The sequence below is a fragment of the Gallus gallus genome, chromosome 12, assembly GCF_016699485.2.
Source record: "Gallus gallus isolate bGalGal1 chromosome 12, bGalGal1.mat.broiler.GRCg7b, whole genome shotgun sequence".
Classification (NCBI taxonomy): Eukaryota; Metazoa; Chordata; class Aves; order Galliformes; family Phasianidae; genus Gallus; species Gallus gallus.
The window spans coordinates 869,914-897,169 of record NC_052543.1 but is presented as its reverse complement, the minus strand read 5'-3'; the positions used below and the strand labels follow the sequence as shown (position 1 = coordinate 897,169).

At 37.7% G+C, this 27,256-nt stretch overlaps 2 protein-coding genes across 5 annotated transcripts in view; one reads left to right on the top strand and one right to left on the bottom strand.

Moving 5' to 3' along the window:
- Positions 1–4,930: 4,930 nt before the first annotated feature.
- Positions 4,931–26,489, bottom strand: ITIH3 (inter-alpha-trypsin inhibitor heavy chain 3). Of its 4 annotated transcripts, XM_414253.8 has the most exons (22): positions 26,386–26,489; positions 22,462–22,485; positions 21,175–21,341; positions 19,979–20,083; positions 19,394–19,556; positions 18,419–18,529; positions 17,666–17,791; positions 17,025–17,141; positions 15,847–16,015; positions 15,428–15,553; positions 15,009–15,190; positions 14,348–14,533; positions 13,613–13,752; positions 13,112–13,266; positions 11,627–11,632; positions 10,828–10,854; positions 9,879–9,929; positions 9,291–9,404; positions 8,517–8,721; positions 7,243–7,415; positions 5,508–5,619; positions 4,931–5,403 (listed from the first exon to the last, which is right to left on the bottom strand). In XM_414253.8, exons 1-22 carry the CDS (start codon positions 26,473–26,475, stop codon positions 5,274–5,276), a joined length of 2,679 nt encoding a protein of 892 aa, XP_414253.5. In that variant the 5' UTR covers positions 26,476–26,489; the 3' UTR covers positions 4,931–5,273. The 4 variants fall into 4 exon arrangements, 3 of the variants coding, with proteins under 3 accessions (XP_414253.5, XP_025010462.2, XP_025010461.2); XM_025154694.3 differs by lacking the exon at positions 21,175–21,341; XM_025154693.3 differs by lacking the exon at positions 22,462–22,485.
- The window catches only part of NEK4 (NIMA related kinase 4), a 39,038-nt gene continuing 17,453 nt past the window's right edge, over positions 5,672–27,256 (top strand). Inside the window, exon 1 of the mRNA XM_046900196.1 lies at positions 5,672–5,824. The gene's annotated coding sequence lies outside the window, so the exon portion shown is untranslated. The remainder of the gene's footprint in view (positions 5,825–27,256) is intronic.

The following is a 27,256-nucleotide window of genomic DNA, read 5'->3' as shown; positions in this document are numbered from 1 at the left end:
AGGTGGACACTCCAATATTAATGATAATTAGCAATTTGCTTGATTTTCTGCCAGTAGAAATTAAAGCTCGGTCTGTGTTTAGCTTGGTAACCATGAAAATATTATCTCCATGCTGCCTTTTATGGGGAGATAGCAGACTTCAGGCGGTTTGTTGTGTACAATATACATTCTCTACGGTTGGCCATTCAGTTATTAAATTATCAAGAAAATATTTGAGATTCAAAGTTTCCCTTTTCTGAATCTGCTACAAAAGTTGGAAGCTTGAAGAATATCCACAAATCCACAAAAGCAGGCAATAATTGTAATCCTTTAAGAACCACAGTTTAGAGGCCCATCAAGCATTTGCATATATATATATTTAGGAAAGTTGCTTGCATTTTAGAATGAAGAAGGAAACCTGACTTTTTTGCATTGGAAATTTTAAATAGAATGATTTCATAACTCCTTTTTTTCAAACTTTGAGTCCAGACGCCTATATCCAAAATACATTGCGTTGGTGTCCTGGGGTTGCACTTTCCAATGGGAAGTGAAGTGCTGAAATCTTTTTGAGGGACAGAAGGGCACTTAGGTCCTGAAAGATGCTCTTTTAAGTCCAGTAACGTGACAATTAAACAATTAAGTAGAATTGAAAAGATAGTGTACTGGCAGAGTATCACATTACTGTATGAGGAACGTAAGGTGCCTGTCCTTCTACTGTACTGTTGTATCATTAAATGTGTGCATACACAAAAACATGATACAAAGTATTCTTCATGGAATTTCTATGAAATATGTTTTAATTGTATGAATCTTGTTGAGGTGTTATTAAATATCCACCAGTGCTGTTCATAGAGCAAGGAATGACAGCAGCTAGTATAGAGAACTACTGCATAGAGATCATATATCTGCTACTTTTAATCTATACAAAGCACAGATAGACTCCAGTGTTGCAGATAGGTGAGCATTTCCACCTTCGAAAACACATAATAGCTGAGTTATCCCAGTAGGGTTATTCACCTTTCAATAATAAAAAGCAACTGTTTGGTCACAGTTAATATGAGTACCAATCCAGAGAGCTCCTGGCCATGGGCTCTGTGTGTTATTTCTTATCACTAACACAGACTTCAGCACTTCAGCCCAAGAACAGCAGCAGAAGGCCCTTGGGGACAAATCTTGGTGCTGTGCCTGTAGTGCTGCCGTGCTGGTCCCCGTGACCAGCAGTGGGACCAATGGGTGCCCCGCAGCCCCCAGCTGTGTGGCTGCTGCTGATGGCTGTCTGTCAATGCCCAGAGTGGTTCCATTTCATAGGGATGTGATGGGGCAATATGCCGCCTGGACGGTAGGGGTTGGGGATCGGTCTCCTTTTGGAATAGATATGGAAGAAGATTTTTCTTAAAAGACAAAGCAGTGAAAAAGACTTTGCTGTTGCAGAGATCACTGCTTGGTACCTTTTCAGAAACAAGTTCGACATAATGCTTTTCTGGGCACTGGTGGTCCAAGCCTGAATAGGCGCCTTTGTGTTTAGAAAACATGAAAAGCAAAGCTAAAATAACAGCTGCAAGGGCTTAACCTCAACACTGCTTTGGAAGGACATAATTTACACAGAAAATTAATTTGATGTTAAATAATGGACTATAAATAACAGGCATAACATTGTAAATTATCAGGGTTACAACAGTGAAAAATGAAAGCCAGATGCTTCTGAGCATCACAATCCCAAAAATACTGATGGGACCAAAGTTGGACTCATCTCAAGAGCTACAAGGGCAGACGCTGTGCATGCTAAACCACTGTCCTCTGTGGAGGAGAGACAGGCATAATGATTTCCTTAAGTTATTAAGAGAGCTTTCAGATGTGCCTCTTCTGAAGGTAGAAGGCTCCTTTCCTTTTATTATAGATTCCATTTGGGTTAAATCAATAGCTGTAATCAGATGTTTCGGTGATATTTGAGAAGAATTTCTGTGTCTGTTGCTCAGGTCAATTTTATTTAAAAGAAACATTTGGGAATAATTCCAGTGTAAATCAGGGGGCTGGTGAAACTTGTCTAAACACACCTGGATCAGAGCACAGTTACCAGGTGAGCGGTGCAAATGCTTTGAGAGTTATTTTCTCAGCAAACAGCAGAAATCTGAAGAAATGAAACTAAAACTGTAAGAATCCCTCACTTTGGTGTTGGTATCCAGAACTTGCCCTTGGATGTTAGGTTTAGGTTGGATATTAGAAGGAAATTTTTCCCCCAGAGGGTGGTGACGCACTGAACAGGTTGCCCAAGGAGGCTGTGGATGCCCCATCCCTGCAGGCATTCAAGGCCAGGCTGGATGTGGCTCTGGGCAGCCTGGCCTGGTGGTTGGCGACCCTGCACATAGCAGGGGGTTGGAACTGGATGGTCATTGTGGTGCTTTTCAACCCAGGCTAGTCTATGATTCTGTGATGTTTCCCTGACAGCCAGAATCTGTTGCTTGTCAAGTGGTGCTGCAAGGCTCAAGGCTCCATTCCGCAGGGGGTCAGAGGGAGAAGAAAGTTTGCATGTTTGAGTTGACAGCAATGATGTTTCCTGCTGTTCAATTGATGGAACATCCTCGAGAAGAGTATTTTGTGAAAGAATACGATCAGTGCTCTTCTGTGTATTTTAGATGCCTTCTCTCACCCAGAAAACCACACAGTGAGAGCATTACCTGTTCGTATATATAAATGTCATAAATACCTTACCTCAAAATAATCACGTGTTCAAGATGAGAACATGCTTGCTTGTTGTTTGTCATTTCAGAATGTTTTGCAGTAGTGCGGTTCTGCTGTTGAAGATCTATGTGAATGAAGTAACGAAAGCTGACATTATCAGCTCAGTGTGATATGGACAAAGAGATGTCAGATACTGAATGAAAATAAGCAGCCACACCACCCGATCCTACAGACATGTCCTGCAAACAGTAACAGATTTCTAAGATTTGCACTTGGTATCCAATTACAAATGACAGTGTTTTTGAACTGTGTGTTCTGCAAAAGGTGAAGTGTAATGCAGCATTCATTCACCATTTCTGTCACTGGGTGTTTTAAGGGGAAAAGCAAGCCTTGCTATTACGGTTTGTTGGAGACAGCTCTGTAGCAATGCTCAAAATTGAAATCATCAATGGCAACACGATGGATGATGGCATCTTTATGAGAAAAGAAACGAGGACACCTGAAAACAAGGTCCTAAAAACGACTTGGGTTTTACGCAGGCTGGAGCCTCTCCTGCTGAGAGGTTCCCCTGAAAGAACTGTTCTCTAGATCTCCTTGTCAAGGTTGCCTGGCAGACTCCAGGCTCTGTGACACTGAGCTCCTTTGATGAGTTTACTCATCATACCACTTCAGATCCCCCCTTCTGGGAGCAGCTTGCTGCAGTTTTCAATTAGATACACGCATGGGTAAGTATATTATTACTAATGAAAACTGTCCGTGCTGCTTTTCTGATCATAAGTTTGTAGCAATGTGTAATACTGAAAGACATAAGCGGACTGCTGCTATTGATGGGTGTTATTTGTTGCTGCAGTGACTGAAGTGGATACATACTTCCATGACCATGCTGCTTTGAAAGTAACGCCTCTTACTTTATTACATTGGTCCCGGACACCGGAGGTTGATGTGGGTGGGATGGGCAGTATGCCATTACATTTTGTTGCTGTGCAACGGATGGCAGCAGAAGGGCAGCCTGAGAAAATGGCATCTGACATGGAAGTGAGTATGGAGAAAAGGTGTGGAGCTGAATTCCTCCACGCAGAAAAAGTGGCATCCGTTGACATTCATCATCACCGGCTGAACATTTATGGAGATCAAACAGTGGATATTAGCACAGTGAGGCTGTGGGTGACACGTATCAGCAGTGGCAAAAGGGACAGACTTTGTTGAAAAATAGTGTTTTGTAGCTGAAAATTTGCTTGCTCTATTCAATGATGCTTTTGTGTTCTTTTTATCTGTTGTAGTTTCCATGGAAATAAATAGCAGTCATTATTTTTGGAGCAACCTATTGGTGGTATGTGGACGGTTGGACTTGATCACATTAGAGGTCTTTTCTAGCCATAATGATTGTGTGATGCTATTCAAGCTGAAAGCAGACACGGTCAGTAATAAATATTCAGCACTCTGTAATTTCTAGTTCTGATGCAGAATATACAGTATGTCTCACCTACTTCTCTTTAATTGACACCGGTTGAGGGTAAAACTTTACCTAACTGTAAGCATGTCTGCTGCTTCTCTCAATCCTTATTGCTCGTTTCATCTAACCAAGAGCTTCTGGAGCTCTCAGACTATACAAAAGCAGAGTGGAGACTGTGTCAACTTCCAGCTTTGTCAGTCACATGTGACAAGATTCCAGCTACCTCCAGTGATTTGCCTCAGCCCCATAAATTAAACAAAAACACTCTGGCTGAAATTGCATCCAATGCTGCCTTGCACATAAATTTAACCAAGGTAGGTCAACATCTGTTGTCCACTGCTATATTTTTGCTTTTGGAATAGAACAAGTGAGTGTGAGACTGATCTGGATGGATAGTCCCACAGCTCCTATTACAGGATCCAAAATGGATCATTGCTCTTTTATGTATTTTATTTTACTCCATCTAATACGTTATTTTAGAAGATAAATTCAGAATAATATGAATTTTGACTTACTAGTTTCAATGTTCTGATCTTTCTCCCTCCCTCCTCTTTCTCCTCCTGTCTTCTGCAATTTTCAATAGCTTATTACCTCCCATAGAAACCACTGTCCTGGGTTCAAACCACACCACTAAAAGCCATCTCAAGTCATGGCACTACCCCAGCCCTCAGTGCTACATCAGATGATTGTAAGTTACTGAGTTAGCCTGAAATATGTTCTGGTCTGTCAGTTGCTCTCTCCTGTTCTATTCCAAAATACATTTGACATCCTGGGCTTTGGGAAGCAGGCATTAAAACACTGACAGACATTGGAATAACGGAACAAGCCATTGAATGTTGATGCTTTTATTTAAATTGCTCCTGACAATCAGCTATTAATTAAAAATTGGAAGAATATTTTTCTTATAATTTTGTAAAATTCTAGGTTATAATTTTAAAACAGTAAGTTAATACAGTAAAATAAACATATGTTAGGGGATTGGGGGTATCAGATCTGCATACAAGCAGAACTGCTGTCACTCTCAAGATCTGAATCTGTTCCATCTTGGCACTGGCATACAAGGCAAGATTATGTATTTTTAACACTTCTTCAGCACTGAAAAGTACTATTATTTCAGAAAAAAAATACTCTGTGTATCCATGACTTTGGAAGGCGTTGTTGTTTAAAACAGACTGGAAACAATGTAGTCTGTATGAACACCATCTATTAGCCCGGCTCCGTTGTTATGAACAAACCAGCAAGGAATATCAATGCCGTGCTCAGGATCTCTTCTGTAGTCCTTTTGCCAGCCCCTGCAAGGCAAAATACAGGCACAGAAGTACCAAAGCAGAAAATACACATTAACAAAGCAATCTTTTCTAAGTCTTTTCTAAGGATTTGATTTATTTTTTTTTACCTCGTTACTATCAGTTCCTTGTTTTTAAATATCATTGTGGCATCTGGTTTCTTGGGATCAGACCCAGAATGAATTTCAAGTATGGTAAAGTCAATGGGGTGGAAAAACTGTCCTAAAAATAGAAGCCAAAATTAACATTTCAAGTATGCTGCAGATACTGAAGCAGAAACAAAACAAACAAAACTGCCATGCTGTTTACCAAGTTCCCTCAGGGTTCTGAATGCACAAGCAAACACCAAGTTTTGTGCAGAGTTGAATGTATGACTACAATCTCATTTACTTTTTAGAAACTGGAATTCTCCGCGTATCATCTGGATGTAAGTTCCACCTTCTGAGTGTAAGGTAAAATTGGTCTTTTCTAGATAGCCTTTAAGGTAACCTCACTTTGTGTCCTGTCTATTCAGTTGTATTTATAATATACTACTGTACAAATCTTCAGTTTTCTTTTAATCAAATAATACGTTTGTTGATCTCTGAAATCACTTGATGAGACTGGGCTTAGAACAAACCTGATATCTAAGGAATTTTCCTGTTCGTAACAAGATTATCTTTTGGACTCTCACTATGTCTGGGCTGATGTAGGATGCTGTTGGTGCCTTGGGTGCTGCAATAAGCACAGATTTAGCTTACTAAGTGAAGTACAGTGACAAATTCAAAGATGGTGAAAATAGAGATGGGATGTGCAAGTCAGTGAACAGTAGCAGACTTCACCTACATATCAGGTGAACTTTTCTTGTCTAGTTTTTCTACTTGCAATTGATACCACAGCAGAATAACCTCTGTGTCTGGCAAAGTCCTTTACTCTAAGGAACAGAAAAGTGCACTAACATTCCATCCTTATTCTGTTCTCTTTCTGTTTTGTTACACCATTTCCATAGAGTGATAGACCTAACACATTCTTCCATGGATATCTTGGTTCACTCTCCTCAGACCTCAAAGTGCATACCAAGACTGAGAGAACTGAGTTCACAGCAGTTCATTATTTACTACAATAAGTAAACTCACTGACCCAAAATGCAGATTTGCTGCCCTTACCCGATTTTGTAGGAGAAAATTAGAATGCAAGGAAAGTGGCTGCTAAGTGTGAAAGCATAACATATTTTTCAGCAAAGAATGCACATCACAAATCCCACTACACCGCAGAAAACAGAATTCAATGAAGTCGCAAGTTTCATCCCTCAATTACCAACTTTACCTTCTTGTACAGTAATGTTATCCAACATGAAGAAAATCCTAGGCAATACAAGGCATTCTCTGATTTTCATATATGATAGCCAATCAAGATATACCTTAACAGCTTATTTTCTTACAAGGGATGCATTAACTGTGGTTTGGCAAATTTTGACTGATCAGCAAACAGAGTGCTTTCTCAGAGTGCTTATATTTATAAAGGTGATAAGCTGGAGGAAGAAAACAAAACATCCAAGAGACTGGAGGATTAAATATTAAATAATTATTACAAAATCTGTGGGTGGACATAGCAAGGTAGAGTCTTGAAGACATCAGTGAGAACAACAGATGTTAGTTTTTTCAGCAGAAGCAGAGGAATTTAAGAAAAGATCATACTTAATGCCTGAGCTCAGAATATTTTTTCAGAAATCTTAATATGGTCAGTCAACATAGCCTCAATTTTCTCCCCTTTCTCAGTTCAGAAAGGCCAAGTATAAGGTGGTGTCTGCAAATCATGCAGCCTCAAGGAAAGAAAGCACGTTCACAATGTTAAATGAATTCATACCTAATAATCCCTGCGTCTGTGCAGACAGTTTATGACTTTCCAATGTATACAGTCCTAAGAAATCCTTGTGGAGAGGATGTTTCTTCCATACTTGGTGCAAAACTATAACAAAAGATGCACTGCTGCTCATTGAGAGCATCAGACTTTTTTTCTTGTTAATTATCAAAGTTAAACTGAGAAGAAAAAAAAAAGAAAAAAGAAAAAAAAGACTTAGGGCATTGAACTTCCCAGAGTTAGCAGCAATCACAGGAAAACTGACAAGCAAAACATGCCCAACAAACGAGCATGGCTTCATAAATTAATTACTTGGTGTGTTTTAAAATGAAGGTATTTTTTTTGTCTATGTGAATCTGTGTGTGTTCATGGACAGTTCAAGACTCAGACTAAATTACATCTGTAAAAGCCTTCTACAGAAAGGTGTTTCTATCAGAACTGTTCCTATAACTGCACAATTAATCACAGATAGGCTAGTGAGATTTAATGTAGTACCTCATGCTCAGTAAAAAGATGGTATTGATAATGCCATCACTTCCTTGCCTGGATGCTACCTGAGATCTTTTTCCTCTGTTCTACAGAAAAGACAATTCCTGAAATGCTTAAGTTAGCGCCAGGATAAAGAAAATTTGCTTCTCATTGTGATAACTGTATCATTAAATTAGCTGCCATTAAAAAAAAAAATAAGTATCTTGTGTGAATCACAGTATTGCTGTAGTGCTCTTTCTGTTTCAGTGTCATGCTTTGAGCAACACAATGAAAATGAAAAGGAGGAGGAGGTATTGCTGTTCTTTTTTAAGCTTTCTTTTGCACAGGTGAAAATGATTCTGTAACAGATAAATCTCATGAGATATGTCCCTGCTGACAGCACAAAATGTATCTATCCTATGAATATCACAATTTCCATTTCTTGAAATGGAAATCTGTTGCAAAACATTATTATGCCTGCGCTTGATACCATGACGAAAATTATTCCTTCAGTGTTTACTGAAGCCACTACTGTATTAAGCACAATATAAAATGTGGTTTCACCTTGGTCATACTAATGGAAAATCAGGGCAAATTCTTCACTTATCTATTCCAAGCAGAGAAAGTTATGAATACAATCATTTCTCAGTTACATAATGAAGTAGAGAAGCAGAATTCAGCACAATTTGGATCAGGGTGAGTTTTTTTGCATAGTTAGGCAACAGAATTTAAGAGCATATTTTTGATAAACCCCTCCAAAAAAGTGTAAAAAATAACTCAGGAATCTGATACATTTTTTCTGCAAACATTACCCTTCTTGTTTCAATGTGACCGAGTCAAGCCAGGTGAAAGTTGTCTTTCCAGTCTCATTCTGAATGGTGATCTTCTCAGGAGTTACTGTCACTTTTATATCCAGGTGCTTGTTTGCAATGCCAAGTTTTCCAAAATATGTGTTTTGGATCTTTGCATCATTATCTACTTTCTTGTCACCAATGAGTTCTCCATTTACTGTGATGCCTAATATCAAAAGGAAACATCAAATATTGTTTTATAGATAATCAACTGAGGTCAAGGAGTGTTGCAGTAGTTTTAGCTACAGCTCAACCAAACAAATCCAAATTGAAAAATAGCTCAGAATTACTTAAGCATGTTTGTGCAAAAGTACAGTAAGGGAATAAAGCCACAGAAGCTGTTCTGTAGATATCTGCAGTGACAACCATCACCCTTATTGGTAAATGTTCAGTATTTCCTGGACCACGAAAGTTCTGTGAGAGGCACAGATAGCCCATCTCTTTTCCAGGTACTCCATGAAATGGCAAACTAAGAATTATTTTATTGCCTCTACTTACCGAGACAAATAACGTCTCTCAACTCCAAACAGAGTTTTGAAACAACTAAAAGTTCATTTTATTCCAGGAAGTGAAAACAGTCATGGTAGCAGTATCCTATCACAGTGATAGGAGCTCCTGTTAACTTTGCAGAAAAAAAGTAGTTCATGCAGTATAAAAAGAGAGAAGTAGCCTTTAAAAATAAGGTTTTTCGATATAAGCATTCTAATTTAGTGCATTTTAAAGTGATAAACTCACCTGTAACTGGGTCATTTATCAAACTTAACACAGCACCTGGGTTTTCATTGATATTGAAACAAATGGCATCTTCTTTTTGTGGCACTGATATAATGAAGTGTGGATCTCCATCAACTGTAAAGGCAAATCACAGGTATTTGTATAGTGATGCACAAGTTCAAAGTTCCACACGAACACTTAAAACTATGGTAGTGTATCCACTGATAGTTGGGTCCAGCAGGAACTGGCTCCTGCACAAACTATATGCCCAGCTTAGTCCAGCCCATCCATCAGAGGGAGTGGGGATGTCCCAAGGAAGCTGCTACCATATCTCAAAAATGAACTATAACCTTCTTCCCCACAGCCTTCCAGGTATGCGCCATTTATCCTGTGACCCTTGATCATTGCAAAATTTGGTACATGGACTGGTGAATCAGAATGGGCACTTATGAGTGCTTATCTTTGGGGATGAAATTATTAATGAGGATTAATATCTAAATTATCTAAATCTAAAAAAAATTATCTAAAAACTCTAAGAACTCTATTTAGACGCCCACTTATGTTTTCCTTCTAAACAGAAACAATTAAAACTACCCAAAACCAACTTACCACTAGTATACCATGTAGGGCTTGATGCATGTACATAGTGTGCTGGTGAAGCTGCAGAGTGCAGAAAAAAATTGTTAGAAAAACATCGAAATTGAATATTTATGCACTATATGCAAAAAGTCCATGTAAAACGTCAGGAAGTTAAAGTGTTGGGTAAATTGCTAGTGTCATCCTAGTTTTTAAACTAAATGGAATGACAGTGTGTGCCTTTTGAATAAAGTAAAGCTTTAGGATAGAGATAGTTTTATATTGTAATCTAAGTTGCTTTCAGTGTTTACACAAATTCCTAGTAATGTAGTCATAGGAAGGCAAATATCTCAGATTTAAGAATTACATTGCCTACCAACAAGTCTAGGTAGAAATGCAACAGCACCACCCATTTAAAACTTCTGAGGTCTTGTGATTAATTTTCAGTGGAGTGAACATGAGGCTTTCCAAAAAAGTCGAGAAAATTGTAAAGGGAGGGAGGGAAACATTAAGAGAGATTGAAACTAATCTGAGCAAAATTTTAAATCTGATTCTCCCATTTCCAGTACTGCCCAACCAGCAATCTGAAAGATCAGTAGGTATCTCAATCTCTTCAATAAATTCTTCATATAAATAACTGACTAATTTAGCCAGAGATGCTGACATCACTCCCTCTTGCTTTACATAATTCCCAAGGAGATGCACACTCCATCCTCTGTATCTGTGAAAAAAATGTTTTGATGAAATGGCATTTACTCCCTCACAGCTATTTCAGTGGGGAAAAAAAAAAAAGAAAAAAAAAAACAGATCTGGTTTTGTTCAGTCCTTGTGGTTTTAGCAGTGAGGAAAAACTGGTAGTATTTGTTGAAATACAGTTGTAAACTCAGACAAGGCAGTTTCCATCTCTCCAGCAATTTCAGTTGGTTGAATCATTTCCCTTGATAGATGCTTCTTCATTTAGAAACTGTCGCTCACAACTTACCCTGTGCAACTATTGGGGCACCCCGAGCTGTGGATGAAACAAAAATATTTTATAGGCTAGAAGGAATAAAAGAAAATCTCTCCCACTGTCCTCCCACCACCAAAGCCAACTCCAAAATCTTGTAGCTATGTATACATTTCTAAACACTTCTAGAAAGGAAAACAGTCACAACAGTTTATTTAGTTTTTTTAGTGCAACAAAACAAACTGTGAATTAATTCAACACAGTGTCATGAACAGACAGAAATCACAGTGCACTTTACAGCAAAACTACTACTTCTCTAAAGGTCCTGTAAGGGATCTGTAAGGGGTTGGAGCAATCCGCTCCTTTTCGAATTCCTCTGTGTCTTGTTCCAAACTCTAATACTGCAATGTCAGTAAGATTTATCCACCCATTCCCACATATTTGCTGTCTTCTTCATCTAAAACTACAGAGCAGTGTTCGTAGATGGGTATTTGTGCAGAAGAAGCAGCATTCACAGAAACACTGAAGACATCATTGTGAGGAGACTTGTCTATCTACTCACTTATACTTGAGAGCCAAGTGTGCTATCCCTGGAAAGCATCACAGTTGTACTGGGCCTGAAGTTTATGATGGTGAGACACTGCAATTCTGAGGGTCGACATTGAAAGGAGTATTCACAAAATTTTCAATCCCAGAAGTTTTTAATCCAATTATAATAGTCTTAATCTGTGATGCAGTATTTTTATAGAATTCTTGGGGAATAAATCAAGTGATGCAGAAATCTATCTCTAATTGCTAAAAAATGATAGGTGAATTTAATAAGAAATGTACATACCTTGAGCTGTTATCATGAGTAGATAAGTGAAAGGAAGAAAAAGATAAAATTACAGTTTCAGTTGTACAATTAAACACATTCAAAAAAAAAAATGGCTGTTGAATTGTTAGATTCAACTATACATCTTCAGTATTTTATAACAGTTATGAATCTAGACTCCTGTATGTATAAAAGTTATGTTCTTTTTCTACATTGTGGTAGTGCTCTGAGTATTTCTTCTATTATCACCCAGTATAACTTCTATACATGTAGAAGATTTTCTTGGAAAGAGATTCAGAAAAGGACCTCTGAGTCACTCAGGTCCCTCTGAATGCCTGCCACATCTGCTAGATGCTCATATGTTTTTTATCTCATAGTGTCCATCTGTAAACTACAAAGTCATCATACTGCATAATGTCTTGAACGTTTTTACATTAGGATTCCATTATGATATTTATGAAAAAATAATGCAAGAAATATTATCAGCAGAATGCCTGTAGAATTATTTCATATTGTAGGGCACCTAGCAATTAAGTGGTTGCAGGGTTTATTTCACTTCAAAGAAACTCTCACTAATCACCAGAAAGCATTTCTGTTATGTTAAATTACCTTAAAATCAGTCCCGGTTATCATGTCCAATTCAGGAGATAAGAATATTTTTCATGCAAAAGCCAGCACACAGACCAGAACTAGGAACTAGGACAAAACTAGGGGCACTAGGCTAAAGTTTCAGGAAAAAAAAAATAATAGATGTAAAGAGATGAGACCGGAGAGCCTCACAGGAGGCTTGTCAGATCAGTGGAATTAGGGAGAGATGAAAATGGTTCAAACAACACGTATGTGCTGACAGAGTGGCCTTGGGGTGCACTGAGAAGATACCATTTGTCTCACTTGGCTCCTACTAAAGAGGAATAAAGTCATTCCATTTCACACAGGTTAAACAAAGACGCGGAATTGCATGAAAGTACAACGATTTACTGAGCAAGCAGTTAATAATTGGCCCAAGTATTAAAGGAGATGAGAATAAATGGTGCACTTTCAATACTAATTATTTTTTCTTTCTGCAACATATATGTTTTACAGTTATTATCACCTCTGATATATTCTGCATGAAGTTCTTCTGCAATATTCCCTTTTCACATAGAAAGATGCTACTACATTTACTTTTAAGAAGAAGTGTATGAACAATTAAGGAAAAAGTGATGTGAAGAAAATTAAATATAGCTAAATTATGAGGTTCAAAATGCTGCTTTCTTGCAATGTAATATTTTATAAATTAATCTTAAATGTTTTGATTTTGAATTTATAATATTGTCCCTGTATGAACTAATAGTGCAGGACGGTTTGATAGAAATGAGCTTTAGAAGGAAAAATAATTTTGTGTAAACCATACATATGCAAGGCACAGAAAATTCTTTCTGATACATGTTTAAAACTGTGCTCACACAAGTCTTTCTTTAGATGAACATGAAAACAACTTTGATAAAACTGTGAAAATGTCTGTACCTTCAGTAGGTTTATCGGCAATCGCTGCTTGATTTTCGTTGCCTTCTGGCTTTGTTACCACCATGGACGTCAGTGGTGTCACAAATTTGTATTTTAGTGATAGATCTAGGGCTTTAGCTGTAAAATTCTCCTTTTCTTCTCCTGTAGCTGCAATGCTGAATACAGGGAGAGACAACTAGCATCAATGATTGCCAAATTACCTGTTGAACTCTGAATTAAGTACTTTTTTTTTTAGAAGTGAAGTAATCTCTCTGCAGCTAAAAAGATAAAACTGTGCCTTCCATTAATGCTAATTTAAAACTGTTTAATTTGCTGACTGTAAGACAAATGCTGAGGTTGTGGAAATTTTCCTTACTGTTCTTTATACTTTCCTATTGGTATCTTGGTGTGGTGATGTGCAAAAACAAGGAAATTGATCTGAATTCCAGCTTTACATCCTAGAGGCTGGACAGTCACACAGCTTAAAGGTTTCACTGAACATGTGATTCTTGGTATAATTACCGTTTTTCCAGGAGCTGTTCAATGGTGAGATAAGCCCAAAGCCTTTCAATGAAATCTCCAAATATATATTCCTGTTCTTGGAAAACTTCTGCTGTTTGTTCCTTATCTTGTTGTGTAGTAAATGATAGGACATCATTAGCCTGTTAGGAGTAAGGAAAATAAGCCAGGGACTCCCAGAATTTTCCAAAATCAAAATCTTAGCATCTGACAATCTTAGTAAATTGAAAAACATTATGGTCCAACAAAGAACTTGCCCAGGATTTTTTAAGCTTCTGTAAAGCTCAGTAGCGTATGCTTTGGGATATAACACACTTTCCAAATTCAAATGACATTTGGTTAACTAGAATTTGACTACTCAGAATTTAAAGCATCTTGATTATGATTCTTATAATATATAGCAACTTGTTTAATATGAAGACTACTGCCTATGAGCACTGAACGTTTGGCTTCTGAAAGAACTGGGTAGGATATTTAAACAGCAGAGGAAACAAAATAAGTTAGCAAAGCTTATTCAGTCACGCTGGATTGACCCAGGTACAACTAACAGACTTAGACAAGTAACTTGCCTAAGGAACTTGTAAAAGCAATGCCTTTGGTGCACTTACTTTCTCAGATATGCAGCAATACATACTGTCAGTGAGGTGAGGACATACATGTGACTATTTTAAGTTTTGCCATGTTTTGAACATGGATATTTTGCATAACAAGGAAATAGTCTAAGAAATCCATACTTACACCTTCACCTTTTACATCTACTGTCAAACTGTTTTGGTTGATGTCTCTAAAGCGCCCAGCCACCACAATCTCAGACCCATCATAGAAATGCTTGAAACTGTTTTTAGTTACATCCTCAATTTCATTTTCCGGGTAGTTTAATTCCACATCCAGGAGCATAGGATTGGACACCTCATCATAAAAACCCTGGAGGATAAACAGAAAAATATTTAAGCATCATTTTTTCATTAGTTCATACATAGATCTGTAACGAGTGCTATTTCAGCAGTGAAAATTTAGTATGTATTTTAGAAGAAATATGTAAATATTCAGTAAAATCTCAGAATACAAAGCCTAAAAATCTACAAGTAAGGCAAATGAGAAAGGACACACCAACTTTCACTAAGACATAGGGAAAATACCCAAGAAAACATGCTGTGGATAATGAGTTCCATCAACATTCATCAAAAGGGACACCAAGACCCTTCCATTTCATAAAGTAAGTTTCTAGACCAACTCCCCGAAGAGACTGAAATGATAACACAAGCCTACACAGCATACACGGCTGTCTCAGTACCAGAGTGCACTTTCTGCTTTTTGATTACTTCAAAATGTAAAAGAAGTCTGCATACTTACCTGAATTAACACATCTTTCATCTTATTCAAGTTGTGATTACTGTACCTGGAGTTGTAAAGCTGAATCAGAGTCAGGATAAATCCGACGGGCCAATCCTTTATTTTCCAGTGCCATCTTCTCCAAGAAGTTGTAATCAACACCATAGCCAAAACCAAGATTGTATAAAGTATATTTTCCTTCAATGGCTTTTTTCACATGTGTCTGAATGTCCTGAGTATTTGATATGCCTACATTAAACCAGAAAAAGGTTGAGTTTCTTCATAAACAGATAAAATGAAATGTGGTTAGTGGTGTTTGGATTTCATAAGAGGCATTATCAAAGACTTGTTTGGTCACATGATGCTGGTGTAGTAGCATTTCAATCATGAAAAAGAAAAAAGCAAAAGTCAAAGATGATGGCCTATTTTAATTGAGTGATTTTTGTTAGTTAATTCACCGTGTTATTTCACCCAACACAAACTTACCTACATTTGGTTGGCCATCTGTTAACATGATAATTATTGAAGCACTTCTCTTGGGCACAAGGTTTCCTTCATGTGCAGCATTCAGCATATCAATTCCTTTCATTATACCACCATATAAATTTGTCACTGTAAGGTAGACATAGAAATTTTGTTTAAACACAGTCAAAATAATGGACCATGATTCATGGAAATCTGATAAGACCTGATTACAATATGACAGCGAAAAGTTTGAGTTTGCTAGCAAGAGGATGTTTAGATACAAAAATAACTGAGCTTTGCAAACATAAGGTTAAAAACATGTCATCTTTTGCATCAATTTGTAGTTTCCCATTAGTAATTTTTAAAGTGGTAGCATTGCGTTACCGACTGAATTGGAGAATTGACATACTCAACAACTTATTGGCAAGTCAAGTACTCACTGCCTTCAGTATCAATGCTCCGAACAAACTTTCTTGCTTCATCCAAATTTTCAGGAGTGGCTTTGATTAATGTTTCTTTCCAGATGTGTACATCGCTACCAAACAGTATGAAATTGAAGTGGTCATCTTCTTTAATATCATCTAAGATTTTTAGAAGTGCTTCTCTTGTCTGTAAGAGATTTAAATTTATTGTTCATCTTTAAAGAAATGGGTGCTTGCAACTTTTACGTATCTGATCTCTCCAGTGCTTTTTTTCTTTTGTTCCTTTTACACAGAGAACTGTGCAAATAATGCTCAGCTTGTTCCATCCTTGCTAGTTCCTGTGTCTATTTCAAAGTAACTCTGGTGAAGTTATCCATTTGCAATTACATCTGGTAAAACATTTTTAGCTGAATTGAAAATCAATTCTTACATCATAGATTGTTGGCATGGTAAAATTAAAATGTTGGAAAGTAATGTAGCTACAGGTTTGTGGAAAAGTTCATTAGCAAGTGTGGATATTTTTAGCACAGCACCAAAGTTAGAAAGTTTTTATCATTAAATTAGATTGACTAGTCCCAACTATGAAAAGTGCTGTTTCCGAGAGGAGAGAGAATGTACAACATAGATGTCTGGCTCATGTTCTGCTTGCCATTCACAAGTCAAGTCCTTTCCAGTAGGGCTGTGTTCCATTCATACATCCCCAAGTTTGTATTGGTAGTTTGGGTTGCCACAACCCATGTGTGAGACCTTGCACTTGGATCTGTTGAACCTCATGAGGTTTGCCTGGGCCTACTGCTTGAGCCTGTCTAGGCCTCTTTGGATGGCCTCTCATCCCCTAGGCATGCTGACTGAACCACACAGCTTGTTGTCATCTGCAAACTGCTGAGAGTGCACTTGATCATGTCAATGTCATTGATGAAGATGTAGGAGTACACCAGTCCCAGTACTGACCTCCAAGGGACATCACTCATCACTGATCTCTATCTGGACATTTAACTATTGATCACCACTCTCTACTAATGACCTCATAACCAGTTCCTCATTTATTGAACAGTCCACCCGACAAATCCGTATTTTTCCTATTTAGAGAGAAGGACGTTGTGTGGGACCATGTCAAAGGCACCCTAAGTCATCATGTCCTTTACATCATGACAGAGAATCTTCCACTGAGACTCTAAAGTAATGTAATAACTTACCTGTTCTATTTCTCTTCCACTCATTGAGCCACTAATATCTATTATAAAAATAACGTTCTTGGGCAACTTTGGAAGATTAGTTGGTGCAAAGAAGTGTACAAAGTAGCCATTGACAATCTAAAAAAAAGGACATAAGATGTCAGCAAACCAATAGCTTTTGTTTATTACAAAGATAAAATTGATCAAAAACAAAGTACTTTGATTTAGTCTGTAGCCAGTGAGTAAACTAACAAATCCTTACCAGCCTTACCTCCATCTATGAGCCCAGGAGTGTTGTTTAAGTTCAAGCCTGAGCCTGCTTGACTTACACCTGTCTCTAGCAGCGTCACAACTGTGCCTGCTCTCATCTGTCCATGGGCTGATTTGGAACCCACACTGTAGTCTGACTTCACACCACAACTTGCCTCATCCTTACAAATTTGCCTGATGACCTGGACTCTTGGCTGAATTTGAATACCATCTCTGAGTCTGCCATGCTTAGGTATTCTGGGGACTGGACTCTTGGCTGGTGAAGCTGTGCTGTCATAGTCAGCTCCTGCCCTTTAGGGAACAATTGGCCTTCACTACTCCTTAACATTTATCTGTGAAAGATAAGCCCATTCAACAGTGCAAAATTGCCAGCTATTTATCTGCAAAATTACCTGCAGATTATCTGGAGTTGTTCTCTTCACATCGTACTTAACAATAAAATCTCCATCCAGGAGTGACTGTGAGCAATTTTCACAGGTTCGCTGTTGATCAAGAGTTGGCTTGAAAGAGATATGCCCCTGAAAAGAAGAAACTTCTTTAGATCTGAATCTTAATAGCTGAAAACTTTCTACAGAACGCAAGTAAATTTGTAATTTTGTAAAGCTGGTGTATTTAGATTCACAGACATAAGGATGACCTGTTTTATATGGTTAGATATTAGTATATTCCTACATTTGTGTAAATAATTAATAGCTCAGGTTTGCTGCCTAGATCTCTCTTCAGATGTTTTCTTCCTCATCTTCCTTGTTCCATCTTTCTTCCAGCCCTCCACTCCAAATGATACTTCTGATAAGACTTTTGAGCAGTCTGTGTGTTAGGACTTCTATGACTTTCATACATGAGAAAACTACTTGTTATTGACTTTATTCTTCCACAGGAAATAGTCAAGTTGGCATCCAAGCTTCCAAGTACTGTTGTGGGACAAAAGTGCACTTCCGTGCTAATAGCTGCAATTGTCTTCCCAACTGCATGATGATGGCCTTCAGCTTCCTGGCTTGGAATACAGAGTTAATTTGCACAGAGAAGTCTTTATTTACCCTACTTTTAGCCTCTCACTTTCATTGCTAGTGACTACAGCACTTTTACATTGATACTATTTCAGAGTCATAACCATAGTAAATAAGATATGGAAGGTGTTACTGTACCTTCTTATGTGAGAAAGATTTCTTTATGACATTTTGCAGATCATTGGTGATGAATGTTCCTTCTGCTTCCAGCTCACTGATACCCTGTGGCTCAAAGATATTTACTTCAATCTGAAATATGAATTGAAAATTATTTTTATTGGCTATCCCACAGTATATATCAACTTAGACATTTACAGGAGGATCTGAATGATATTAAAGATATGAAGGAGGGATTTTCTTAAAAGAAAAACAAGTTTACTTTCGTAATTAATAGCAGCAGTCCAACATATGTTTTTCTACATAGAGCTTAAAAACCATATTAGTAACAAATAAAGCTCTACAGAAATGGTTAGTGAAATGGTTAGTTAGTGGAATTTTGTCAAATGTCAAATAAATACCTAAGTCCTTCAAAAATATAATCCAATCATCAGCTGTGAGCCATGGCCAACTTTGATGTATATTTCAGTTTGCCTTTTATCTTAGCATGTTTGGAATAATGCTTTATAAACATACAGATACTGAGTTTTGTAATGATTTTTACACAGCATTTTATCGGGTAAAGCTGAGTTTTAACAAAGCAGATAGAAGCTATCAAAGACAAGTTTTAGCATACAAGAGCCACAGTGTTCTAGAATGCAATATATGTATCACTGTAATTTAGCATGACATACTTTTATAGTAATGTAAGAAAGGCATAGTTTATGCTATGAAGGCATTCATATAAGCTATTTTGCTCCAAAATATGTTCATAGCTTTTCAGCTTTCTGTATGTCATTTCTTTTGGAGGCTTAGTAGCTTAGCTAACTCAGAAGCCTACAAATCAAAACCTGCAGTAAAGCATATTGGTGGGGACTGCCCACATGTTTCTCTAGAAATAGTATCAGGGCCTTTGGTTCAGCTGTAGGCCGGTGGGTATGACCGTGGTCCTCCACTTTCAACATATGTACAGAATCTCATGGTCTCTTAAGCTGCAGTATTAAATTTGACATCTACCTCAAAATCTTTGACAAGCTGCTTCGGTTTTACTTTGATGAACATCTCATATTTTCCAAAGTGTCTCTTCAGTAGTTCTTCATACGTGAGTTCAAAAGTGACTTTACTGCCTGCTGCGATGTTGACTGAAACAGTGAATTTTTCTGTTTTCCTTCCCGAAGCCCTATGTTCAAGTGGGTAAGAAAAAGATTATCCTCTTTCACAATATTTCTTGCTTGGATTTGGTTGGTGTAGTATAATTTTCAAAAAGGAGTAAAAGAAAGATGGGAATTTTGCTCTGTTGCTAAAGTCATAGTCAAACAGTATAGAGTTTATTCAAGTTCTCCTAGGAGCTTTATCTGGGAACTGGCCATACATATTAAGTGAAAGATACAGAAACATTCTTTTTTTTAACTGCAGATATTACCTGCCAGAAATTCTATTTCCTTCTTTATAATTTATGCTAAAATAACTCTAAATTAATGATATTTGTTCTTTGATCCTATAAGAAAACAAACTTCAGAAATATGCCAGAGCAAGATATTATGAATCTCACAATTTGCTATAGGTTAATGGCACGGAAGCCACACCAGATATTATTCTTACTTGACAAGACCAGCAGTCTGTCCCCTTGAAACAGCTTTCTCATACTGCTGCTTGGCAGCTTCTTTTTCTTTTATATTTCCAGGATAAGTGATGCCATCAATTGTCCTGAGGGTGAAAAAGTGCCTTGTTTAGCTGATTGGCTTGCACTGATACATGAAAAGTTATTCTAGGCATATATTATATAATTGTATAATATATAATCTCTGCTTATTAATTGGTTTGCTCAAGAGCATTTTCAGGAACCTGTAATTGCCAAGATTTGAGCACAAGCAATGAAGCACAAATGAACTAGTCTTTCCAGGGGCTTTATCTGGAATGAAGAGTTCTGTGCTTAGTATTGAAGAGAATCTGAAATATTTTTTTCCTTGAAAATTAATTAGATCAAAACTAGGCTGATAGCAACACTACTTACACCTGCACTTTAGCAGCTTGATCGTCTCATCTTGTCTCATCTCATCCCATCCCATCTCATCTCATCTATCCCATCTCATCTCATCTCACAGCAGGATGACTCTCTGGATGAGATTCATCTGTCCAAATGCAGGTGTCTACAGCTGAAAATTTCATCCATAGACTACTCACACCAATAAGCAAGCATTTTTCACAGGAGATGAATCTCATCCTAAAATAAAAGTTCTAGCATAACTTTGAGTGATTGTACCCTAAAAGCATCTGTTTCTTTTCACTGAATATAACACAGGGATATTGTGATTAGCTGAGATGAACACGTTTAAGCTGAAACATAATAAAGGTGTGAAAATGGCATATTATTGCAACTAAAGATACAAACATAAGGAACAATTTCCTCTATTTCCTATCTGTCATTTGAACACTATTTCAAAATGAAGTAAGAAATTAAGTTGTAATGCCAATTACAGTAATGGAATGCCAGTTAAGTAAAGGAACCTTTGGGGTTTGATAACAGCAGAGTAAAATAAGTTATATTTCTGTAAATTTGACTGCATCCATGGAGAGGATCTCCAGTTCCCTAAGGTCCATGATAACAAAGAGAAATAACTGAAAATCAGTCACTTTTTCTGTAGATGTACCAATGTTTGCCTACCCCAACTATCTTGCATGTGAAATTAATAGTACTAGAAAATTATTTGAGATGTGTTTAGAGATCTATCAAACAGCAAATTAAAATTGAATGCTTTTGGTTTGGTTACTCTAACAATATTATAAAAATTACACACATGCTGAAGTTTGTAATGAAGGCTGTCTTAGGGAGCTCAACATCGAAGAAGACTTCTTTGTGTATATTTCCACGATTGACGGCTCGACTGGTGATGACATTGTGGGCAAAGCGGGAAGTTACTTTACTATCAATTTTCATTCTATAGATTTCTATCCCATTGACAACCTGTACATTGAAAAATGAAAGAACAGACCTAGCTGTTATACTGATGTCTGTGTTAATCAGCCATGATTTTATAGAAAGAAATTACTGCAAGATATTCTATCGTTCCAAAGCGAAACATGAAGACTTAATCATAAGACCTTGGGTATAACGGTGTTTCCTTGGGTGTCTACAAAGCTGACAGTTATTTCTATGAGTCATAACTACAGCCCCTTTAACAAAATATTACCACCTTGGCAAAGATGATGCCACTGTAAGAATTGCTTTTTCTCTCTACTGCGACTGAGACTTTTGTTTTGGTTAGTCAGCACAAAGAGTATGCTGCAGCCTCACTGCACTCGTGACTGCTGGTATCAACTGAGTGGCTGACTCCCAGAGCAGGGATGGAAGGAGTCATCTTGTATAAAAATAGATCTAACCAGTTCCAGATGGGTTTCAAATTCCATTTTGTTATCCTCAGTTTCCTCACAAGTCAGGCTCATTCCTGTTTAAGAAATGAAATGAGTTGGCTGTGACTTATCTGCTTTGTGTGCTCAGGAGTAAGATTACTGGAGACTGCAGGAAAACATAGGTAATAGCACATGTGCCTCTTTTGGCAGCTCTGCAATAATAAGATCTGACTGCAACATAATCAGCAGTGGAAAGAAACTTGTGATTTTTGTGCTAAGCTTGATCTCTGGTGGGTTGATTAAGAAGTTCTCCCCCCAAAATCAAAGTATGTTAAGCATTGCTGAAGTGGCATCCAGGTGCCAAGTGGGATCAGCCTCAGAGATACAGTCTCCTTAGAGTCTCCTTAGAAATAACTACAACATAAAATAAAAACAGTGTTAGAGACACTGCTATTTATTAAAATATAACATGAAGTTAAAAATTCTTTGTTCACACTTTTTCCCTGTTCAGAACTCCCCATGTGAGCTTGGAAAAGAACAGACTTGTTAGTCCTGCTGCCTAACCCAAGCAGCTCTGGGCTCCTTCTCAAGTCCCACACACCCAGGAATGTCCATTTGCTCAGACTGGACTCAGAGAAATCTTCTGTGAACATTGTCAGAATATTCTTGTCACTAAGAATCTTTGATCATAGCCTGATCAGAACCAAGCCTTCATATAAGAGAAGACTACTCACCAAGTCATTATCAGAATTTCGCTTCTGTAAAGAGAAAAAAAAGGAAAAAAAAAAAGAAATCATGACTAAGGTAGGAAAGCAGCATTTAGACAACTTCTTAGAAATTTCTGTTTTCAGGTCCTTTGGTACATATTCAGTCTTTTCCAACTAATTTTCCTTTGGGAGATAAATGGGTTTTATATCAAAGCATACAAAATGGTTTGCATATTTGTTGCAGTCAAACACCCTCCAACCATAGAATCATAGAATCATAGAATCGCTAAGGTTGGAAAAGACCCACAGGATCATCCAGTCCAACCATTCGCCCTTCACCAATAGTTCTCGCTAAACCATGTCCCTCAACACAACATCCAAACGCTCTTTGAACACCACCAGGCTCGGTGACTCTACCACCTCTCTGGGCAGCCCATTCCAGTGCCTGACCACCCTTTCAGAGAAGTAGTATTTCCTAACGTCCAGCCTGAACCTTCCCTGGCGCAGCTTGAAGCCATCATCAGGCAGACTGATCTTTATGCTCTTTCAGCCTGTTCCATCCCACCAGCCCCTCACTCTAACAGTAACACAGAAGATGGCAATTCAGCAGGCTCACAGAGAGGAGAGGGATCATACTCTGAAAGGCTGCATGGAGGGGAAAAAGAAAGTTGTTGGAACTTTTTTTTTTTTTTTCCTCATGTGCTCATTCTCAGAATGAGTGCAAATATCAGCTCTACAAAAATACCACGTGTTCTCATGACCTGAAAGAGAGTACAGGGTTGAAACATACTTGGAAACTCATGTTAAAATAGTGTCTTGCATAACTGCATTCCCGTAATCTTGGTTGCAAATGTCTTATCTCATCTGGCTCCAAGGGCCTCATGGGTCACATTTTGTACAAGTTTTCTTTTCATGTTTGCATACTCCACCGAACAGAGAGGTAAAGACACAGAGATATCAGATCAGATATGTATATTGGGCACATTTATGGCTTGCGTTAATTTTCACATTTAGGGGTTCTACAAGCTGGAAATAGAGACACAGAAGAGCTTTTTTTTTTTTTTCCCCTTTTTGTTTGTTTGTTTGTTTTTCCCAGGATTTTATATAAAGTCAGTGGTAACGCAGGGTTTGGAGAAAGCTTCTCAAGTTCTATAAAAGTCTGGCAATTCATACTTCAAACTGCTCTTGCCACACAGCTGATTTCTGCATGTATGTCTCCCCTGCTTCACAAACTGATGTGGGCTTTTTTAATGCCTGTGTTGAGTACCCCACCACTTCAAACCCTTCCTTTACAAAGCCTTCCTTTTCTGTATCTATACTGTCATTACAATCAGTCACTTCCTCTTAAAAAGAAAAACAAACAAACAAACAAAACACAAACCAAGGTATGCACCTTAGAAACAAAAAAATTAAAGTATCTGAAAAGTCTGCTTGTTCTGTACCTTTTTCTTAAAGACTATAAAAATGTGTTCCTTAGCTACAAATTCTGCAATTCTGACTGCTACTTTCTAAACTAATACGTCACATGCATTTAATTTTTCCTGAATTGCTGTTGTGAACATTCTTTGGCAAAATTATGGGTTCTACAGTGGTTTCGAAGGAGTTCTGCTCTGATTCTGTAAATATTTTTAGTGCTACACTGTCATTGTCACTGAAAAAGCAAACAGAGGAAAATCTTTCAGTGAAAAGTATTGGTGGTTTTGTACTTGGGCAGATCTTGGGCAGAGAGACTCAGGCCCAACTGGACATCATCCTGGGCTGCCTGCTTTAACAGAGCCTGATCTGACATGGGGTCAGATTAGATGGTTCTGCTATTTTGTGATTTTTGTCATTCTTAATGATTTACTCAGATGTAGAGCTACAGATCTAGCTAATATTAATGTCATTTTGAGCTCTGTGGGCAGAAAGTGATGTCATTCCATTAAAAATATGTTATACAATTCTGAAGGAAATGAGATTTCCCCCACTTGTGTAATTACAGTTACAAGCTACATTCACAATGTTTCCAAGTATTTCCGCAGGTTTGTCAGTAGCACCAACTATAGGAAAGTTTTTCTTTTAGTTACATAACAGTGATACATTCTTCTTTTGTTTAATGCTCTGTTGTTGTGGCAACAGCAAAGAATACAGTTGCAAAATATCTACTGAAACTGAAAAGTAGAGGAAAAAAGAAACTCTCACTCCCAAGAATAAAAGGTTGGGAAAGAGAGCTCCCATTACAGTACTTAGTAAAAGAAGCCCTGATTTTACAGCTTGGGAAATTAAAATGCAGCATGACTAAGAGATTCAGCAAGACAGTACAGTTAATTTGAAGTGACCTCTGACTGTACAATGTATTTATGTAAACCTCTATGTATTGCATAGGAAAAATAAGGCATTAATTTTTTTTCAAATCAACAAGAACATTAAAGATTCCACCATCACAAGTGATGCTAATTGGAAATCACAGAGAAGAAAGAATGGCTCAACTAAGCTATGCCAAACTGAAACTTGCTTGTGACCTATGCAGGAGTCTTGCTGCTGCCAGGAGAGGATCAGAGAAGGAAAGCTGCATCATTGCTACCCATACTTCGAACGCTTTGAATGGTTTTATTTTCAGAAAAAAAAAATATATATATATATTCCACCCTTAATAGTTATGTGAATAGGAACAAGAAGTACAAATGTACTTAGGCATCTTTGATTTGGGTTGGGGTTTTTTTGCTCAGTTTTGGGCAGACTTGGCTCTGCCAGTTGAGTTTATCTGACTGTAGCTTTAAAAGTAGCCTTGACAACTTGAAGATCATCACTGATAAACCAGATAGACTTCCAGCCATCTTTAACCACCCATCACCGGCAAACTACCTGCTCAAAAGAGCTAGTACAGGGATTTGGACTGAGACCATCACAACACACAGCAATCTTTTCAATTTCAATAAAATGACATCTGCAAATATATATATATATATAGCATAAAATGGGAGAATCAACCATCTTTTCTGAAATGCTCTACATGTACAGATGGAACATAGCACAGAGCCTTGGTCATCTTCAATTTAGGAAGGCTCTAGCATTGCAAGGCATACAGAGAATTAAGGTCAGTATAGAAATTGAGTTGAAAAAAAAAACATATCTGGATAAATATGAGCTAAATAAGAATCCTTGGCATTTCTAATTTGCAGCTATAAATCTCAAACTGATTCCAAAAAGTTTGATGTATTATTATCCTGACTTTCAAAGAAAGAGTCTTGGCAAAGACAATAACCCCACCAGAAGGAAGTGACTGTAAATTGCTTTGCCCTGTTCTACCCACTAGCCAACAGTACCCCCTGAAGAGATCTGCCCTCTGTAATTTTCATAGGATTTAACTATTGAGAGGGAGGAAAGCCATTTACTGAGTAGTGGTCTGCAACTTAAATGAAGATAATTATGCAGACTATCATCAGGAAGCACTGCCTTACTCAGAGATCTGTCAAAAACAGAACATGGGGCAAAGATATATTCCACGTTATGCTAACACAAATCTTTTGAGAAAAATCCTACTAAGTCACTTGGACCATGGAAATGTTTCTCAGGATGTCATGTTACATCCTTGTTACATTTCTTCTTTTTGGAGGCATCTTTCACTATCATTGCCATTCAGGTGCTATAATGAGTTAAATTGCAGCAATGAATCTTTTACACATCTGAATGTAAAAGCTCTAAAACATTTTACCATTACATAGCAATGACAGGGAAAACAGGAGCAGGAAAGTGATGTTTTGAAAAAGAGAGATAGGAGAGCTTCTTCATAGCTGATTCAAAACTGAGGCTGATTAAAGTTCTAGACCCAAGTCTGAGGTGGTGTTCCCTGATAACAGAGAACAGAAATCTCCTGGTGGCAGCACTGTGTGAGCTCCCTGGAAAATGATGATAAATGGCAGGGAGTTAATCTATGAAGAATGGGAGCAGCACACATGGTTGATTACTTACCTTAATGTTTCTGACATGTGTTACCAAAAAGTCTGACGATGCAAAGGCAGGAATCAATAACAGAACACAAAGCAATAGGTGGCTTTCCATTTTGGAAAAAAAGTAAGATTCTCATCTGAACGACACAAATAAATATACAATGCTTTGTTTACAGAGTGTTAATAAATAACCCTATGTGAAAAGTGGGATTAAGCATACAGAAAAAATTAAACACTGAATTTTGATTCGTATCATCCACAGAGTATTGCTACAAAATACTTATGAAATGTTGAGTTGGTAGAATATTTCAGCCATTTCTGTATTCTTTCTGATACCTTCTGAAAAGCTGCCACTGCCTCAGCTTCACCACAGCTGTACCAAAGCTTGCAAACTCATGTATAGTCCTCTTATAAACTGCCTTTTATAACCCTGCATGCTACTCAGGTGCTCAACTGAGGTATCAGTAGTTGACACATCTTGGCTATCCCAGAAACTTCATGTTTTCCTGCTCATTTTGATGGCTGAAATTCATGTCTTAGCTCACAGATCCTACATCTTGCACAATTCATATCCATTCAGCCAGCAGGTGCCAGGCCCATTTACTTTATTTGTTATCTCAACAATGCTAATTCCCCATCTTTTAACTGGCTCCACCTCCTCCGTTGCACGAAACATAAAGTTCAGTGTCTGTGAGGTAAATCCTCAGTAATAAATCACTGGAGATAAACAGTAAGCTATGTCAAATTTCAGAATATAAAATTAACATGAAAAGATATTAAAATGAACGACACGTGAATGAATCGGCAACAGAAAGGCAGAGAGCTGCCGTGCAGGGCGCCCCGCTCTTCAGGTGCCTGCTACGGCAGGGGAGGGGTTGTGCTGTGCTCTTTCT